This window comes from Notechis scutatus, chromosome 7 (genome assembly GCF_049901735.1).
Source record: "Notechis scutatus isolate UNSWTSFEM ecotype Mainland chromosome 7, rNotScu1.2, whole genome shotgun sequence".
NCBI classification, from domain to species: Eukaryota; Metazoa; Chordata; class Lepidosauria; order Squamata; family Elapidae; genus Notechis; species Notechis scutatus.
In genome coordinates, this window is record NC_142015.1 from 24,586,185 (window position 1) to 24,607,273 (window position 21,089).

General features: G+C 42.5%; 1 protein-coding gene across 2 annotated transcripts in view; it reads right to left on the bottom strand.

Moving 5' to 3' along the window:
• Nucleotides 1–18,488, bottom strand: part of POU2F3 (POU class 2 homeobox 3) — a 71,148-nt gene extending 52,660 nt beyond the window's left edge. For both annotated transcript variants that reach the window (XM_087970156.1, XM_087970155.1), the window contains exons 1-2: nt 18,256–18,488; nt 6,445–6,513 (exon numbers count right to left, since the gene is read on the bottom strand). In XM_087970156.1, the coding sequence (XP_087826282.1) occupies nt 6,445–6,513; nt 18,256–18,283 (97 nt within the window). In that variant the 5' untranslated portion in view covers nt 18,284–18,488. The remainder of the gene's footprint in view (nt 1–6,444; nt 6,514–18,255) is intronic.
• Nucleotides 18,489–21,089: the final 2,601 nt, after the last annotated feature.

The window sequence follows — 21,089 nt, forward strand, 5'->3', positions numbered from 1 at the left end:
CCATTCCATTCTATTCTATTCTATTCTATTCTATTCTATTCTATTCTATTCTATTCTATTCCATTCCATTCCATTCCATTCCATTCCATTCCTATTCTATTCTATTCTATTCTATTCTATTCTATTCTATTCTATTCTATTCTATTCTATTCCATTCCATTCCATTCCATTCCATTCCATTCCATTCTCTATTCTATTCTATTCTATTCTATTCTATTCTATTCTATTCTATTCTATTCTATTCTATTCTATTCTATTCCATTCTTTCCTAATCTCATCCTATTCCATTCCATTCCATTCCATTCCATTCCATTCCATTCCATTCTATTCTATATTCTATTCTATTCTATTCTATTCTATTCTATTCTATTCTATTCTATTCTATTCTATTCCATTCCATTCCATTCCATTCCATTCCATTCTCTATTCTATTCCATTCTATTCTATTCCATTCTATTCTACCCAATCCACCCTACCCTACCCTATCCTAACTCCTCTTTATTTGAGTAGTATGACTTCTCTCAAAGTGAGGTAGCACTCATCACTGTTTTGGCTCATCTAGTCCAGTGGGAAACACAGAGATGATCACCTCCAGAAGTTCCACCCTTTCCTTTGTGGCAGCTGAGAAAAGGGCACTCCGCTTCTTCTCAGCGTCATAGAAGTGATACCTGAGCACAAATTTAAGAAGACATTTCATTCCAAAGAGTTTCATAGGATGGAGCAGATTTGATGGAGATTGGGGGGAGGGAACCTGAACTTCCTAGTAAAACTGTCTTCTATTTGAAACCCTTCCCTTGTTTCTCTAATGCTGCTTCCATTATTCCACCCTCCTCGTGACAGCCAACGCCTTAAAGAAGAAGAAGAAATCCCAACTGCAGAAGGATCTACATTTAACAGAAAATGAAAAATTAAAAAACAGCAGAGAAGAGGTAAACAAGCCCTCAGCTTCCCACTGGGAGGGAAAACATGCAACGGCGTTCCTCAACTGTTGAAAAACGTGATGCTGGCAGAAGAACCCTCCTCTTTCCCCTTTCCCTAATATGTCCACATTTCCAACATACAACGCATCGGGTGGAGAACTGGAGGTGAGGAAACAACCACTGCTGTTTTCCCACCTGCATGGGGAAATGCTCCAGACCTCACCTGTGTGAACTAGCCTCCCTTGTTTATAAGCGAAATTTGACACAAGGTGCATGGATTTAGTCCACCTGAGTGCAGCGGGGTTGCCCAAATGTATTGCAAAGACTGCTGGAATGGTTCCCCGCTTGTCCGGTGGAAGAGGGCGGGGAAAGAGAAGCATGGTTCCCAACGCCTGCAGCCATTCAGTTACGGACAGGTGTGTTGGAGCTGCCTTCCCCTGTTCCATGGTGTTATTTTCTTTAAGGAAAAAAAAAAAAAACGAGAGAGGCCTTGCCTCACCCCCCCTCCCTTCAACCGCACCCCATTTCCAAAGGGAAGTCTCTCTGTATTTGAGCTGTTGCAACCAAGGAAGATAGAGACCCATTGCTCGCCACAAATAAACAAAGATATAGGCCCCTGCCTACTCATCCTGGCATCTCAAGAAAGGAGGGAGGAGTTGCATCTGCCAGAGTTTCTTTCTTTTTTTCTTGTTTAAAGAAGTGCATTTTAAAAAAAAATCAATGGAAAGGAAGAGAGGGGAGGTCAAAGGCTAGACTTCTTTGATGCCGGTCTTTCTTTGGAAACAGGTCTTGGCCACTTTTCCCAAACACATAGTAAGCTTTGATGGAACAGTGGGAGTTGTTTCTTTCCCCCCCCTTTTTTCCCAGGCCTGTGGATTTGGGCTGAACCCTTTTGCAGGCAGATAAAGAAACAGCAGGCTGAAGAAGCCATGAAGGTGTCAGCTGCCTTTACTCCCTCTTGCTGGCATGGGGGTGGGGGACGGGGGAGCACAGGGAATTCTCTCCTGGCGCTCTCCTCCACCACCAAGGTCTTTGGAAGATTCCTTGAAGCTGCGTATTTCTCATGGAGTTTTATGGTGTTCCAGATTTTGCTCAGAATGTTGTCCAACTAAGAGAGAATGAGACAGACAACTGTTGACTAGCCAAAGGAGACCATGCCAGGCACCGGTGGTGGGAGAGATAAGGCATAATAAGTGGAGAAGGTAATGAAGATGTCTTCTGACTGTGATACAGTAAAATACAGAAAATCCTTAAGCAAAGATCACACCTAGAGTACTGCATCCAGTTTTGGTCACCACACTATAAAAAAAAAACACATTGAGACTCTAGAAAGAGTGCAGAGAAGAGCAACCAGGTTGATGAGGGGACTGGAGGCTGAGACATACAATGAACAGTTGCAGGAACTGGGCATAGCTAGTCTAGGGAAGAGAAGGACCAGGGGAGACAGGATAGTAGTCTTCCAATATTTAAGGGGCTGCCACAGAGAAGAGGAAGGGGACAATCTATTTTCCAAAGCACCTGAAGGACAGACAAGGAACAATGGATGGAAGCTGAACAAGGAGAGATTCAACACAGAAATAAGGAGGAATTTTCTGACAGGGAGAGCAATCAACCAAGGGAACAGAAGTTGCCTTCAGAAGTTGTGGGAGCTTCATCACTGGTAGCTTACAAGAAGAGACTGAACTGCCATCTGTTAGAAATGGTGTAGGGTCTCCTGGTTGGGCAGGGGGGCTGGACTAGATGACCTACAAGTTCCCTTCCAACTCTTTTAATCTGTCTCTGTCTCTAGATTGAGCCAAGGGCTAACCAGATTTGGAGTCAGTATATGGGCCCAAAAGTGGACTCTGTTCCCCAGCTTGGAATCTCATAGCCAGGCAGAGGGAAATCATTCCTCCAGCTGAAGGTTCATGAAAGAAGAATAAGACACTTGCTGAGTCAATCCTAAAGATCTAGATCTTGTAATAGAACCAGTTCTGACAGTTCAGATCTTGTGGCTCTGGACTCACAACCTTGACGACTTCTCAAGTCCTTTAATGCTAGGAGAAGGTAATGAGGGTAGTGGGTTGAGAGTCAAACCCCTCCACACCACAAAAAGGTGTGGAGGAACATCAAATTTCAAGGGAGGATGACCTTGTCGTGAGCTTCTTCTGAGTAGCTCTGCATCCTACTTCTTGAGCATTTGAGGATGAACTTCCTTCCTTTAAAAGTTTTGTCTCAACATCAACCCCAACCCTGTCTTGTCTTCCCTGAACCCTGAACCTTGTAACTGATTTTCTAGTGGACCGTTGTCATCTAGACACACTTGGGAGCCCAATCAACTGTAGGCCAACAAGATTCTGCTATTGAAATTCTGTTACGAAAGAAGTAAAATGTAGTTTCATTTTTAAAAAGAAATTAAGGGCAACAATGGGAAGGGGAGGATGCTCCAGGAAGCTTCCCGCTTTACCTTCAAACTTTTTTTAGGGGTCAATTGATGGGAAGACTTCCATTCCTATTCCCAATTTTAACCCATTGAACACACTGAGAAAACAGGCTGAACCATTCAACCATGCCCTTTTCTAGTGGCATCACTGAATCCCCTTGGGCAACACAGATGATTAGAGGGCTAACACATATAAAGAATGGTTGCTGGAATTGGGTATGTCTAGTCTGATGAAAAGAAGGACCAGGGGTGACATGATACCAGTCTCCCAATATCTCAGGGGCTGCCCCAAAGAAGAGGGAGCCAAGCTATTCTCCAAAGCACCTGAGCTCAGGACAAGAAGCAATGGGTGGAAACTAATCAAGGAGAGACCCAACCTAGAAGTTAGGAGAAATTTCCTGACAGTGAGAACAATTAACCATTGGAACAACTTGCCTCCAGAAGTTGTGGATGCTCTAACACTGGAGGTTTTTCAGAAGAGATTGGACAGCCACTTGTCTGAAATGATATAGGGATTCCCACCTGAGTAGGGGGTTGGATTGGAAGACCATCAAAGTCCCTTCCAAGTCTGTTATTCTCTTTTATTGCCTCCTGAAATAGTCTTGAAATTTAATTGAAATTTGCCTTGATCTAGACCCAACCTTAGCTAGTCCATTTTTCTAACTAGTTGTTTCTATCTAATTTCTGTAGCAGTTTTTGAGCACTTGGTTCCTTGCTGATTGTGTTGCACATAGACATGGACAATCTAATAATTCAACCTTAATCAACACGCCTAAACGTTACGTTGGAAACTCGTAGTTGGAAGTTTAGCCCCGATCCAGAATCCCTCTCTTGGCCTCACAGACTTGGCTAATCTAGAAGTTGCAATGACTGTGTGTGCCAAAGTTGTTGTAACCGGTGTTGCTCATGCACATTTCTGCTGAGCATTGGGACATCACGTTCTCATATCGCGGTTGAAGTTCTTTCTCATCTCTTAGGAAAACACATTCTTCCCACTTTAAGCCACATTCAAGTCCTCTAATCAGTATGAGACAATTGGTGTGGAAGCTATGGCTTTTAAGTTCCCACACTGTTTTTAATGAGTTGCCACCTGGGCTATTGTGAAGTATTAAACTGTATTTTGTGGAATGCATTTTGAGACTTCTCTGTATTGGTTGCCTCAGGAAAGTCCTACATCTAGGAGCTTCCAAGCCAACAGTCAATCTTCGAGCCCAGGGGTCTCCAACCTTGGCCACTGTCAACTCATAAAACATTTCTATGCCTGTTTTAGAGTTGCCATGAAGGGGAGAGGGGGGGAGAAATTTGGAGGAGCAGTGCGGCAATTTAAAACCAAAAGTGCATTCCATTCTTATCTTGCAAAGATTGTAACTAAGCTACCGGAATTTCTGCCATGAAAATCCCTAATTGGAGAATGTGATTGATGACTCTCAGCTATGAACATGTTTTGTTGGAGAATATGAATTATAATGCACCCAGAGAGGTGGGGGAAAAACAGGATCATAGGGGATAGTGAATTACGTGCCTCAGAATTGGCTTCATACAGGTCATGCCAACATGTTAGCTCCTAATAAATTCACACGACCATGGGGAAGCTGCAACGATTGTAGGTGTGAACAACGGTCACAGCAAGTCCCTTTTTCCAATGCCGTTGTAACTTTGCATGGCCATTAAGTGAACTCTTAAGTCCGGAACTACCCGTATTTGAAAGCGTATGCTATAGTCCCAGTTAAAATCAAATCCAAACATCAGTGATCAGAAGTGCAGTCAAATGCAGGGAGCTGGGCAGAGGTTGGCTCATTTTGCAAAATAAAATCCTCAAATTAATTAGGGGCTGATTATAATGTTCAAATTCTGAATGTTAAAAGGTTTGGCCTTTAAGCTCTTTTGGAGGTATCCTTTATTCACTCTGGAGGAAATCGCTCTATTATAATAATTCCTTTGAACTACATAACCACAAGCAGTTTTCTCTAGTTCCTGTTACCAGGAGCAAGCGATGGACTAATTTATGCCTTATTAACACAGTTTACATGCGTCAGGATAATCTCAGCTTTCCAAGATTCCTGATAATTAAGATGGCAACAACGCAAACTCCAAAAATTACCGTGAAGAAAGCAAATTCAGCAGAAGTACTTGGGTCTCGAATTGTTCTGCCTTTAAGATAAATATCAGCCTTTATGGAGAACTTAAGTAGACTAGACCTGACATATAATACTTCAGGGCTATGATCACTTCCCAGCCAGAAGTATGAGGCAATGAGACAGTCATATCAATTCTTAAGTTATCCAGAGATTGCTTGTTGGCTGCAACACCATCTTAAAAATGCTCAGCAAAGCTTTAATAGACCAGACACCAATGGAGCAGCAAACACCCACCAATTCTTTCTCCATAACTTCTTTCTTTGTGAAGTCCTTGATAATCTCTGAGCTTTCTTTCTGTCTTGTAGACATCTCATTACTCAACTTAGTAACATCATCAGTGTTCCTAAAGTAGGGAATTTTCTAAAGCACCTGTAGGCCAGATTATAAGTAATGGATGGAAACTTTACAAGGAGAGATTCAACCTAGAAATAAGGAGAAACTTTCTGACAGTGAGAACAATCAACCAATGGAACAGAAGTTGCCTTCAGAAGTTGTGGGAGCGCCATCGCTTGAGACTTTAAAAAAGAGACTGGACTGCTATTTGTTAGAAACGGTGTAGGGTCTCCTGCTTGGGCAGGGGGTTGGGCTAGATGACCTACAAGGTCCCTTCCAATTCTGTTAATCTGTAAATCTGAAATGTCTGCAAGACACCAACCAGGCTCAGAGAACATCAAGGTCTCCATAGTTCTACCAAGATTCTCTTCTATTAGTAAATTCTTTTTTTGTCGCCAAAGCCATTGCCATCCTGGTAAATTTAAGAGGACGAAGAAACAGTAAAAAAAAGTAAGGAGATTTTTGGCTTCCTAGAATGGAAACTTGTTTCTAGTTTCTCAAATCTGGAGACAAAGCATGACAGTCTAAGGATGGGCTTCAATCTCCAGCCAGTAGTTTCCTCTTGGAATGTGGGCTGCTGTTGGGAGGCATTAGAAGACACCAGAAAAGGTGAGGAGAAATGTTTCCTTACCAGGATCTCGGTGACTGCCGTCATTCCTCATTTCTGTGGAATCCGCCACATCACCGTTCATTTTCATTTCTGAAAACGGAACACAAGCTGATGTTAATGACTTGGCACAATCCAACCCCGGAATGAGCAATGGAGTATCATTAGAATAATCTCTCCTCAGACTTTCAAATTTCTAATGCCTACATAAGCAACCTCTAGAATATTCATAAAGTCACAAATCCTCCTTGCGTTTACGCTCCTCTCCTCCTACTCTGATTGAGCTTTGAGCTTTCCTCCATCCTCAATTTCCCAGGTTCAGGGCAGGGAGATCGACAAAAATGAGGAGACATTTCCCTAATTTGTTGAGGAGACAAAAACAGCTCCAGATTTGGCTTTGATTTCTTAACCAGAAGGGGTGCAGAAAAGCAACCCATGTTATCAAGAGGTCTTCTAAAAATCCAGAGAATGAATGAATGAAACAAATCAGGTCTTAGAAAATAATCAACCTTGACCACCAACTTTGGAATCTCACCCCCCAAGTTACAATAATCATCCCTGTTGAGGTTGGTTGGATTTTAACCTTCCCCAAGGACTCTATCTGGAGCCTACCTCAAGTACATTTCTATCTTTATCCTTATTCTGAGAAAGTCCAGTTGCTTCTTGAAAAAGCGTCTCTGGGACAACCATGACCTGGATGACTCAGATTCTCCATAGATACATTTCGATATTTATGTCAAATTCATCCTGAACTAGGGTTGGCTAGCAATTATTATCTCAATGTTACTGATTAGGAACTGAGAACAGGAGGAATAGATAATATACACTGCATTAAAACCTGCATGGAACTAGTACACCGTATCGAGATTTGTAACGTTACTATTGAAGCAGGGGGTGTGCTTCTGGGGGTTTGCAGGGGTTCAGGAGAACCTCTAGCTAAGATTCTGCACATTTCGGAGAACCCCACCCACCCCTCCCAGGAGTCCCCACTTGGCCCGTTTTGGATGCAGGTAAGTGCAGGGCGTATGTGGAGGCTCAGGGAGTGTGAAAAATGGGACTCCTGGAAGTTTGGGAAGGCCAGAAATGGGCCTGTTTCCAGCTTCCAGACAGCCTCTGGAGTTTAAGGAGGCTGTTTTTGCCCTCCTGGAGGCTCAATAAAAGCCTCCAGAGCCCGGGGAGGGCAAACCGCCCCCCATGGTGCAGGAGGCCAACTAGGCCACACTTATCATGGCCACGCCACCCAGCAACCGGGCAGAGAACCCGTTGCTAACATTTTTGAAGCCCACCCCTGAATTTAAAGGGGTGGAAAAACTGAAGTAGGAACTAAGAAAAGTCATACGGGGTCTGTAGACCATGTATGTCCAAAAGAGCTGAGATAGTGGTCACAATCATACAACCAAACCCTCGCCCTCTTTGATGTGTTTAGTCATATGCTGCTGGTGACTCTTGGTAGATACTGATTTTTGGACTGCCCTATAGACACCTCTGGTATATTAAATAACAACAACAAAAAAATAAGCCACAAACTCTACAATGAAAGTACGAAATCTTTGCTACCAACCTGGATAGAAACATCGCAAAATACAAAATTCAGGTAGTCCCCTACTGAGGACGGCAATTGAGCCCAACATTTATGTTGCTAAGTAAGAAATTTGCTAAGTGAGCTTCACGCACTAGTGACTTTTTCTCACCCTGTTTGGTAAGGGAATCCCTGCAGTTCTAAAAATTTGCAACAGTGTTGTGAAGGGATTCTGGTTTCCCCATGGACTTCACTTGTCAGAAGGTTGACAAAGAGAAACATGTGATCCTGGGACATGGCAATTGGCATAAATTTATTTATTTTTATTTATTTACTTATTTTGTCGAGTGATTATAAGATAACAAGTATAAGTATAAACATAGTTATGAATACATGAAATGGATACATATAAGAAAAATGTAAAAGAAACAATAGAACAGGGACGGTAGGCACGTTGGTGCGCTTATGCACGACCCCTACAGACCTCTTAGGAAAGGGGTGAGGTCAATAGTTAGAAAGTCTAAGGTTAAAGTTTTTGGGGTTTGGGGAAGAAACCACAGAGTCAGGTAGAGTATTCCAGACATTGACCACTCTGTTGCTGAAGTCGTATTTCCTGCAATCAAATTTGGTGCGGTTAACCTTGAGTTTGTATCTATTGTTTGCTCTTGTGTTGTTATGGTTGAAGCTGAAGTATTCATTGACAAGTAGGACATTGCAATATATAATTTTATATACTATATTAGATCAAACCGAAGGCAGCATAGTTCTAGGTTGTCTAGATCTAAAATTTCAAGTCTGGTGGCATAAGGTATTCTGCAACGAGTACAGTATAAATGTGAGTCAGTTGTCGAGCATCCAAATGTAAATCACGTAATCAGATGTTGCAATGGTGGTAAGTGTGAAAAATAGTCATAAGTCCCTTTTTTTCAGTGCCGTTGTGACTTCAAACAGTCACTAAGCAAATTCTTGTAAGTGGAGATCTAACTGTGCAAAGAGCTGCAAATAGAAGCAGAACAACTGTGGCAAAAGAAAGCCAAAATAGAAGTACCAATAGCCATCGGTGCCTTGGGTGCAATGTGAAAACATCTGGAGCACCAATTTTGTCGGCATTGACAAAATCCCCATCAGTCAATTGCAAAAGGCAGCTTTACTTGGAACAGTTGGCATCCTGGGCCAAGCCTTTTACGACCATCAAAGAACGGCATCTGACTATCCCAGGTTCTTGGGAAGGACGCGGTAGGGGGACAAAAATGACACATTCTCTCTGAACATCTGGCTGACTGTGCAACGAACCGTAATTTGCATAAACATCTATTAGTTGATCCCTCTTTTTTGTTCCAAAGAAAGAGAGACAGAGAGAGAGAGAAAGTAAATACAGAAGGGCAATTTGCATCGTTGAGTGACACTTTTTTTATATATATATAGCAGAACGCTCTGTTTGTATTATCTGTGGTTTGGCCAGGTGAGGTTTCCTGTGAAAAAGACAAGGCTACCAGTTAAAGCCAAGTTCCACAACACACAATTGGTTTTTTTTTCCCAGCAGGCTGAAGAAGGAAGTGGTACAGTTTCTGTGCCTTACAGGCTCGAGTCCACAGAGGAACCAACAATAGCAAAAGATAATTCAAGAGTTTAGGAAGAAAAGATGCTCAGAGATGCTCCAGAGAAATGCCAGGTAGTCTTTGACTTATGTGACCATTCATTTAGCAACTGTTCGAAGTAAATCATAATAATAACATCTGCCTGGTCCTGCCCTGGAGAACTGGGAACAAACCACCAAATTCACGATTTCATGTTGGATTCGCGTAATCCCAAATTTTTAAACCATTTTAAAAAAAACTTGCAGGGGATGAAACACTGTTTTAAGATGATGGGCCTTAGGAACAAGATAACATTTTCAGTCTAAAAAATGAGGTTGGGTCTGGGATCGGTCCCAAAATAGAATATACTGAATATATACTTCTTTATTGGCCAAGTGTGATTGGACACACACAAGGAATTTGTCTTGGTGAAAATGCTCTCAGTGTACATAAAAGAAAAGATACTTTTGTCAAGAGTCAAGAATCATCAGGTACAACACTTAATAATAGTCATAGGTACAGAAAGCAATCAAATCATACTAGGAAACAGTCAATAGAGAATGGAATGGAATGGAATAGGATAGGATAGGATGGAATAGGATAGGATAGGATAGGATAGGATAGAATAGAATAGAATAGAATAGAATAGAATAGAATAGAATAGAATAGAATAGAATAGAATTCTTTATTGGCCAAGTGTGTTTGGACACACCAGGAATTTGTCTTTGGTGCAAATGCTCTCAGTGTACATAAAAGAAAAGAGACATTCGTCAAGAGTCAAGAATCATCAGGTACAACATTTAATAATAGTCTTAGGGTACAATAAGCAATCAAATCATACTAGGAAACAGTCAATATAGAATGGAATGGAATGGAATGGAATGGAATGGAATAGAATAGAATAGAATAGAATAGAATAGAATAGAATAGAATAGAATAGAATAGAATAGAATAGAATAGAATTCTTTATTGGCCAAGTGTGTTTGGACACACCAGGAATTTGTCTTTGGTGCAAATGCTCTCAGTGTACATAAAAGAAAAGATACATTCGTCAAGAGTCAAGAATCATCAGGTACAACATTTAATAATAGTCTTAGGGTACAATAAGCAATCAAATCATACTAGGAAACAGTCAATATAGAATGGAATGGAATGGAATGGAATGGAATGGAATAGAATAGAATGGAATGGAATGGAATGGAATGGAATGGAATGGAATGGAATGGAATAGAATAGAATAGAATAGAATAGAATAGAATAGAATAGAATAGAATAGAATAGAATAGAATTCTTTATTGGCCAAGTGTGATTGGACACACAAGGAATTTGTCTTGGTGCAAATGCTCTCAGTGTACATAAAAGAAAAGGTACATTCGTCAAGAGTCAAGAATCATCAGGTACAACACTTAATAATAGTCATAGGGTACAATAAACAATCAAAATTCCAATAAGCTGCCATTCTTCATCCCCAAACCAAGACTTGACTGGGATATTTTCAGTGCCAAAACCTGGTTTATAGAAGCAGGTTGGCCCTGGGAAAGCTCACAATGGTCTGTTTGCCTATTTCTCTGTAAACAGGGGTGGGCTGCTGGGGGTTCGCAGGGGTTCGCAGGGAGAGTCCCTAGCTAAGATTCTGTGCAGTTCAAAGAACCCCCAAATCCCACTCCTGGCTGGCCCCTCCCACCCCTCCCCTCCCAGGAGTCCCCACGTGGCCCATTTTGGATACAGACAAGTTCAGGGTGCGCACGGAGACTCAGGGAAGACAAAAATGGGCCTCCCAGAAGTTAGGAAAGGCCGGAAATAGGCCTGTTTTTGGCTTCCAGAGAGCCTCCGGAGCCTGGGGAGGCCATTTTCGTCCTCCTGGAGGCCTGAGGAAAACCTCCGGAGCCTGGGAAGGGCAAAAACTCCCCCTCCACTGTGATGCAGGAGGCCAACTAGGCCACGCCCACCTAGCAACCGGGCAGAGAACCCATTTCTAAAATTTTTGAATCCCACCTCTGTCTGTAGGGTTTCTGCTACTTGGGAATTCTACTTTTTGGAGCCATGGGTAGAAAATTTTTCCCCTGCCATCTGATCTCCGATTGCTTCACCTGGAGATCTGTGCAAGAGGGGAGATTTCTTCTGCATAGGTGGAACTGCACCCGAAGGAAACAGCACCGTAAGAACAGCCTGCATCAAAAGAATACACTCCATGCATGCTCAGAGATTGTGCTTTCCCCGAGACGTGAGCTTTCGGAGCTGAAGGAAACAAGCAGTGCTCAACCCTGTTGGCACAGGTTTCCATCCCTTGCCATCTGCCGTGGCATCAAGGGGCAGCCTTTTTGTTTTTCAGTGCCCCATCCTGATCGGATGCCAATCCCGATAGAATCCCAGCTTGGAACAGCTAAGTTCTAAGAACACCTGTTCCCAGTTTTCTTCAATTCTTGGCTCCGGCACAAAGGAACCGAATGGAGATTCCAGATGAGGATGCTCGGAGCGATTGCCGGCTTGCCAGTTATAATTAAATTGGATTTAACATCAAACAGGCGGGTTACGGGAAGAGAATCTCGTCACAGGTAGCATCAGCAGCTAACCGCCTTGTGAATTCCTTGGGTGAGCACACACCTCTGGGCTTGCAACTGAGCACATGATTGGCAACATCATTTAGGAAATGTGTTTGGCACGAGGTTGTCTCTCCAGAAGGGTGCCTTCTTCCCGTTTAGAATGCTGCTTTTCGGTTTTTTTGCACGGGGGAAGAAATTTTGGCTGCTCGGCCGATTCCCTGCAATGTCACAGTCACCCTTGCGTGCTCTCGTTCATCAGGCTGGAAGGGGGGGAACTTGGATTAATCAGCCAACTAACGAGGAGCAAGCCTTCCAAAGCTTGTGCAACACAGTCAGACTTGTTGGTTTCATTACCCCACAGAGCAAGTTTCACCCGTCAACTTTCCCACACAGCTTCGTTGCTTCAGTTGGACGGCAGAAGGGAAGCTTGTGCCTCAGCCAACGCGTTGCAGAAGAGGGCTTTGAAGTTTTTTCCACAGCAGGCGTCAGCTGTGCCAAGGAGGCGAGTGGCATTTGGAAACCCCGAAGTGAGTTTTGCCTTCTTCAGCAGAAAGCGGAACAAAGTGGTCACTGCCGCATTTCTCCCTCCTCGGTTTTTGGCTGTGGCCTTTGGAGGTGCTGCTGGAGGTCCCTTAAAGAGGACGAGTAATTCCTAGGACGCTGTGTGAGTAGGTCTCTTGTCAAGTACCAAACTGTCATGCAAGACTTTGAGGAGCATCCAATGCAATCGTTTTGCTGGTGTCCCATTATTAAATTGGGAAACAGAAAAACAAGCAAGCAAAAAAAACCCTAATGCATCCTGAGGCAATTGTGGTTCTCATTCTGGCCAGCATATCTATCAACTTTTCCATGCTTCTAAACCATCATTACAAAAATGCAATCTTGCTGCCATCACACTATAGATATTCCACTGTTCTGCAACGTTCATTCAATAAACATTCAGATAATGAAGTTGAAGGGGCCTTGGAGGTCTTCTAGTCCAACTCCTGCTCAAGGCAGGAGCTTTACCCCATCCCAGTCCAATGGTGGTCCAATCCCTTCTTAAAAACCTCCAGTGATGGAGCACCCACAACTTCTGGAGGCAAGTTGTTCCACTGATTAATTATTTTCACGGTCAGGAAGTTTCTCCTTAGTTTTAGGTTGCTTCTCTCCTTGATAAGTTTCCATCTGTTGCTTCTTGTTCTATGCATAATGTACATTAAAAGCACACTTCATGTACAGAAGCAATAAGATCGTTTAGACTTTCTTTATTTAGTCCGAAGGCCAGGTACACCATAAAATGCTTTACTTTCTGCCCTAGGTTCATGTGAGAAGAAGGGGTGTGTGAAAGAGAAGACCCAACTCAATGAAAGCTATCGGAGATGATGACACATCTCACACATCATTAGACAACTTGGTTTGAAACAAAAGAGAATATCTGGGGATTACCACTGTCTGGAGGTGATTTTGAAACCAATTTCCATTTGCTCAGAAATTCAGGATAAAAGAGGAAAGGAGGGTACAGAGAAATTAGAAGATTGTGATAGCCAGTTTTGTGCATGAAACTTACTCTAACCTGTCCTTTCTAACAAAGGTGTTGTGGTATAAGATGAATGTGTCACAATACATTGTGACAGGATTGTTTGCAAAAGTGAATCTACAGGGGAACAAATGTGCAAATAAGCCAACAAGCAAAAATACCCCCGTTCTTCAAATTTCAAACTATTCTGGGAACCTTCAGTCTCCCAGATCCCTTTTGCTTGACTAAATAGTATTTTAATTTTAAATAGGATTTTAATTTTCTCACTCTTGTTCTTTTCTTCTGGATTTCCAAAACTTCAACACAAACTTTCTACAGGGACAAAAGGGAAAGAGAATCCTTCGCTTCTACACTTTGTTGGGCAACATTATTACATCAACCCAAATTGGTTACAAATACTAACTTTCATGTTCTGAATTTATTTCCCACCCCTCCTAATGTCAGAATTGGGGCAGAAATGTCCAGGTTAAACCTCGAACATGGTCTGTATTAACCCATGAAGGTAGATCAGACTAAATAAAAGTGCCACATATATCAGGATTCTTGTAACTGCTCTAATAACAGAATTTTGCATAGTCCGAATGAGTTTCCCGCTGCATTTTTTTCCTTTGAACTAGAGAAGGATTTGTCTGAGATAGTTTCTCAAGTTACTTTCTTAGTCTGGGATCAAGTCCTGCTTATCTGACTGTGGATGGTGACTCTTCAAGGCCATTCCATATATAGGTCCTCTACACTTCGCTACCAATTCAAATTACGACCTGTTTCTTTGGGGACTGTACAAGAAGAGTTCTCCACTCCTCTACTCGTTGTAGAATACCTTATGCCACCAGACTTGAAATTCTAGAACTAGAAAACCTTGAATTACACCGTCTTCGGTCTGATTTAAGCATGGTATATAAAATCATACATTGCAATGTCCTACCTGTCAATGAATACTTCAGCTTCAACCATAACAACACAAGAGCACACAATAGATACAAACTCAAGGTTAACCGCACCAAATTTGATTGCAGGAAATACGACTTCAGCAACAGAGTGTGGTCAATGTCTGGAATACTCTACCCGACTCTGTAGTTTCTTCCCCAAACCCCAAAAACTTTAACCTTAGACTGTCTACTATTGACCTCACCCCTTTCCTAAGAGGTCTGTAGGGGGCGTGCATAAGCGCACCAACGTTCCTACCGTCCCTGTCCTATTGTTTCTCTTATTCTTCTTTTATTTTTCTTATATGTACCCATTTCATGTATTCACAACTATGTATACACTTATACTTATTATCTTGTAAACAATTGGCAAATCAAATAAATAAATAAATAAAAAATAAATAAAGTCGGTTTAAATGTTTTATCCTACAGGTTGCCCAGAACTGTGTTGAAATTTGGTGGCCTATATATATTTAATCGATATGCAAGTTGGAACTTGAACTCTTGGCTATCGCATGCTGCAATAGTTTCTCTGTGAGAGAAAAATCTGAGCGTTAAAATAGACATGGAAGGTTGCATGCTCACATTTGCCTAGCTAGACATATTTATTCATGAAGGACTAATCTACAAAAGTGATGTCTACTTCTGAATGATGAGCTGATCCAAAGATAGAACTGGGGACTACTGTTTTGCTAATCAGGTCATTGTTATGGATACATTTGTTAAACAATGACTGAACAGACTCAAGCCGAGACTCATGTCGTTATTGTTATTATTATTATTATTATGGCACATTGCATAGTCAGACAGGTATTTATACTGGATTTTGTATTTTAATTCACCTATCCGGTCCTTTCCAAAGACTTGGGATAGGCAAATATTTGTTGTTTGATGGTGTTAAAGATCTCGGCACAGGATGCAAGCTTTTCCAAGTCAAGCTGCCTTTTGCAATTGACCGGTAGTGAGTTTGTCAATGCCGGGGATGTTCATGTGGTGCTCCAGATGTTTTGCATTGCATCCAAGGTGCCTACTGGTACTGCCTTTGCTTTCTTTTGCCACAGTCATTCTATTTCTATTTCCAGGTCTTTATATTATTATTATTCCTCAAGCTATGTGTGGCTCTCTAGGGTGCTTACAATGTTTACAATTCTTCAATGAAAAACAAGATTATACCAAGCATCACATTAATATGGAACTCAAGTCAGCTGTCACCTTAGACTGAAGTCCAGGTAAACATCAGAGTGGCGCCTATGATTTACTAGGGAAGGTGCTGAGTGAACAGATGTAGAGAAGGAGACAGGAAAAATGACCCCACCATGAAAAATTCCACAGGATTTGAACTCCTCCTGGTCTTCTGGACAAGTTGGCATTCATAATTCAATGGGATATGAAGTTCTCAACAACAAGACAATTTTCTACAAAATAAGGACTCCTTCAGATAGCCTAGCTAGGATTTCATAGCTCAAAACCATCACTCTGAATTTGTGCTAGAAACCATTGCAAATCTTTAAGTCCTGACAAAATTCAGAATTCAACATAGTTTTCAGAAAGTTCTCAAAAACAACTTCCACTGAAAATGCATTGAGCCATCTGTCCTAGATGTTAGCAGAATACGAAGGGCTTTGTTTGCTCTGTGTCTTTCCTGCACTTTTCTTTGCCATTTTTGTTGGATTATTATCCCGCATAGGTTAAGAAGGATGTAAATATTATTTCTGGAACTGCGGACACACAAAATCCAATTTGCCATTAATGAGCTAGAGAAACTATTTTCCTTTTTGGGAGAGGCAGCTGGGCTTTTCAAGGAGAAATGCTATGCAGAGAAGGCAATATTGAATAACACCAGAGGTTGCGAATCTCTGACCTGGCACTCAATTCTTGCTGTAAATCAGAATCAGGAACACTTTGGATACCAGCAAGAGGTGCGATGTTTCTCCTGTGCATAAGGTCATGCTTCACCCTCTCTGAGGTTCTGGATGCTTCCCCCAAGAAAGGGGGTCTTGATCAAAAATAAAAAATTGAGGGGAGGGGAGAGAGTGCATTAGGTTTCCATTTAAATTTAAAAATTAAATAGAATTGTTTCACAGGCATTTAGTCTTCTAGCTATAAGTTTTCTGTTGCTATAACCATTTCAAGCTCTGATCTATCTATCTATCTATCTATCTATCTATCTATCTATCTATCTATCTATCATCTATCTATCTATCTATCTATCTATCTATCTATCTATCTATCTATCTATCTATCTATCTATCTATCTATCTATATCTATCATCTATCTATCATCACTATATAACCTCTCTCTTTCTGTCATTATCTATCTATCTATCTATCTATCTATCTATCTATCTATCTATCTATCTATCTATCTATCATCTATCTATCTATCTCTATATAATCTCTCTCTCTCCTCTCTCCCTCATTAGCTATCATCTATCTTAGAACATGGCCAACTGCCAAAAGTCTCATGGAAAACTTACTTTAATGCTACATTTCCATAATGCAATGTCTTTACCAGACCTCAATTCCCTTTTGCTCCTGATTGAACACACTGGAATTTCTGTGGGACAAGAAATGTTCTTAAAGATCTCTGATAGCCACCCTGAAGAAGTTCTTTGCAGGTCCCAAAAGTCCTTCCAGGGCCATGTCCTCCAAAGCCAGGTGAGCTATTTCCTCATGTTGTGGAGAAGTAGAAAGGTGAAGGTGAAGGAGGAGGAAGGAGAAGTTGAAAGAGGAGAAAAAGAAGGAAAGATGAAAGAGAAAGAAAGGACAAAGGAGAAGCAGGATGAAAAAGAAGAAGAGAAAGAAGAGGGGTGGATGAGCAAGAAAAGATGAAGGAGGAGGAGATAGATGAGGAGAAAGAGAAGATAGATAATGAGCAAGAAAAGGAGAAGGTGGTAGAAAAAGCTTTGTATTGTTACTTGAGTCTACTTAATTCTATAATCTCTTGTGGAATTGCTAACCAGGAATAGATGCCAGGAAAAGGGGGTCTGGAATTCAGATCCTGCCATTTTCTTTGCTCCGATCAGGAGAGGATCCATTGTACAGCCCCAGATCTTACAAAAAAGCAATTCACCTCTCCCCTCCAATCCTCTGGATTCGTGCATTTGCACACTCACAACTTCACGCAAAGTAAACAATCCACCCATGCGGACCAGCAAGACATGTTCATCAGACACCCCACTGCTTAATCCGAGTCCCGGTTCCCTGAGCCAAGATGCTCTCCACAGAGCTGTTATTACCGGTAGTAATCCATTGAGTAGCCTTGTTATTACTCTCCAGTGCCAGAGCCTGAAGTTGGGAGAGGTTTCCGGACCATGTACAAAGGGCAACCGCTTTCCTTCAGGACGGAGCCAACCCAAGGCTGACTCTTCACTACCCAACCCAGAAAGTCAACTGGCGCAATGCACAGGTAAAATGGGAGCTTTCCCACCTGCCGGATGATACCTGGATGACACCTGGAGGGGACAATTTCACCTTCCGCCCTCCCCAATCTTTCCCGACCCCCCTGCCCTGATGGCTTTGAGAGCTCTCTGCAACCCCGCTCCAACCTTCTTGGCTCATGTCAACTTTCAATCCGATGCACGAGGCTCTTCTAATATCCCGGGGAGAGGAAAACAATTTGGCAGATGGATCGGGTCAAAACTGACCCTTAGGTTGTCCCAGGGGGCTTCCTTTTCCATGGGCCAGCCTTCCCTCTTTCTCCCCTCCCCTAAGCACCCCCCAGCTCTGCTCCCCTGCCCTTGTCCAACCTTACCTGTATGCGTTAAGTCCAGATTCACCATCCTGCTGGTGGGGAAATACCTGCTGCACCCTGGCCAGCCCCCACCCACCGAGGTGGCCCGTGGGGCTGCCAGCTTTCCCCCCTCTGCCGAGTTCTTCTCTCCACCAGCCTTTTTGCCAGCTGTGGCTCGCACCTCTGGCTCGGCTCGGCGGTGTTCCTGACTGCACTGAGGCAGGTGAGAACATTACCTGAGCTGCAGCCACACCCCCGTGACACTTCTCATCCCGGGCAATCTATTTTTTTTTTCCATCTTCTTCTTCTTCTTTTTTTTTTTTATGATTATTATGCATCCTGGCCGGAGTCCCATGCAAAGTGAGCCATTTGCATATTAGTAGCTTCATTTGGGCTGCGTCCCAACAGCCCTGGAGAAAGAGGGTGGGGCAGAGCAGGAGGGAGGGAGGCCTCTGCGTGTGTGTGTGTTTGTGCAGTGTGTTGTGTTCGTGTGCAAGGGTGGTTGGGGGAAGCAGCCAGACCCACGAAGGTCTGTTTACCTGACAGAGCGGGAGGCTCTGAATCTTAAAACCTGCCCTTTCCAGAAATGGGGTTGGCTTTTCTCTCCTTCTAACACGCGTAACTGAGAAGGAGATGTTTACAGTGGGAAATGTTTTTAGCCAAAGTTGCAAACTCCCAGTGAGGTGGGCTCTGGTTCTGGAAGACCCCGAAACCCACCCAGTCCCAGGGGGAGGGGGGGCCTGACTGAGCCAACATAGATGGCCACCTGAGCTGGAGTAAGGATTGTGTAGGCTCCGAACAACGTGGTGGGGTGAAATGTGTTTTGGATTGCACCACAGGGTGAATAAGACTTTGTGATAGCGATCTGAACAAACAGAAAAAGGGCCAGGATGGGAGGAGACTGACTTACCAATAGATCTAGGGAGACTTACCGGCAGAGGAAGAAACATTATTATTATTTATTACATTTATATTCTGTCTATCTCTCTGGGCAGCTTACGGCATTGTAAAAGCAAGCATACCAATGTATTAAAACATCAAGTCATAAAGAATAGAAAACCATCCTTTGTCTTGCTGGTGTGTGGTGTAAAGTGAAAGACTCGATTGCCTTTTAAATCAACATTTTTCAACGTTGGCCACTTTAACCAGGGTGGACTTCAACTCCCAAATTCCTCATCCATCCATAGGGAATTGCCCAGTCACGTTCCCCTCCTTTTAACAGGAGTTACTGGTCTCGTATGAACACGGTGGTGGTTAAAGTGTTGAAAAGTGGGTTCACACTTTGGATCCTGTCTTGTTTCTGTCTCTTTTGATCTTAGCTGAAAGAAAAGCTGGCACTGGTTTGATGGAAAGGTCAAAAGATCCATGATTGTAGAACTTCATGGAGAAGAGAGATTAAGGCTTCCCCTCTCTACTCATGAAGGATAAGAGTAAGTTGGTCTAGATCAGGGGTCTCCAACCTTGGCAACTTTAAGACTTGTGATTTCCCAGAGTTCTCAGCCAGCAAAGCTGGGCAACTGAGACTGATCTAGATAGACCAGTGGTGTCCAGCCTTGACAATTTTAAGACCTGTGGACTTCATGGCTGGTTGGCAAATTCCGGGAGCTGAAGTCCAGAAGTCTTAAAAGTTGCCAAAGTTGCACAACTTTGCTCTTAGACCTTTAGTTCGACCCAACAGACTCTTTGGATGTTCAAATGAATTAGTTAGCTCACTTGGTCTCATGGTAGGGCTAGCAGTTGAGTAGAACAATTCCCACCATAAGTATTGTTTCTTGAGTTCCATTTTTGGAGACAGAAAAGCAGAGTTGGAAGGGACCTGGGAGGTCTTCTGGTCCAAGCCTTTTCTCAAGCAGGACTCCATCAACCATTTCAGACAAATGGTTGTCTAATCTCTTCTTCAAAAGCTCCAGTGTTGGAGCGTCCACCACTTCTGGAGGCAAACAGTTCCACTGATTAATTGTTCTTACTGTCAGGAAATTCCTCCTTAGTTCTAGGTTGCTTCTCTCTTTGATTAGCTTCCATCTGTTGCTTCTTGTCCTGCCTTCAGGTGCTTTGGAGACAGAGACAAAGACCTAAATCCCAGCAGAATGATCAGAGAATGATTCTGCCTCTGAAGAAAACCAGCCTGAATTATTTTTGCTTACATCTCCATGGGCTAAAGTTGGCCGTAAGAAAGGATGCTGGCACCTTCTGGAACAGTATCAAAGGAAGATACAAAATGTGACCTTCCAATGTTCAGCTTTTCTGGATGATCTTCAGGAACCTCCCTAATATCTGATACCACAACACACCTTGAAAAGATCCCAACCTCATCAACATGGCAAGCTGGACCCCCGATCTGGTATGGTATTAGCCAACAAAAGGCTACCATTTCCATTAGGGCTTATCAAAAACAATTAATTAGAAAGTAGGTTAATAATTATTGGATGAAACTTTTATCTTCTCATTTAATTCTTTCCTCCTTTCGGTTTCCCTGTTTTTTTTTTTTTGCCCTAAGAGTTTTGGATTGGGCCCTTCTCCCTGTCACCTCATTTCTGAAGAACTTTATCTCTCAGATCTGTACAAATATTGGATAATTAGAAGATTCCATTTCCTTTAATCTTTAAAACCCTACTTATACATATCTGATATATCAAAGAGGTTAATTTTAATAGCCTAGGTCTAGGTTAGAATCAAGGAATTGGTAACTCATCAACTCATCAACTTCCTCTTCTTTTAGTGTATGCATTTTTTTTTTGGTCTGTCTATTTCACACATTATATTCTGGGGTTCTTGGTGGTCTCTGTGCTTGGCTGTTTTCTTGCAGACGTTTCATTACCCAACTGGGTAGCAGTATCAGCGCTAGAAGGGATGGG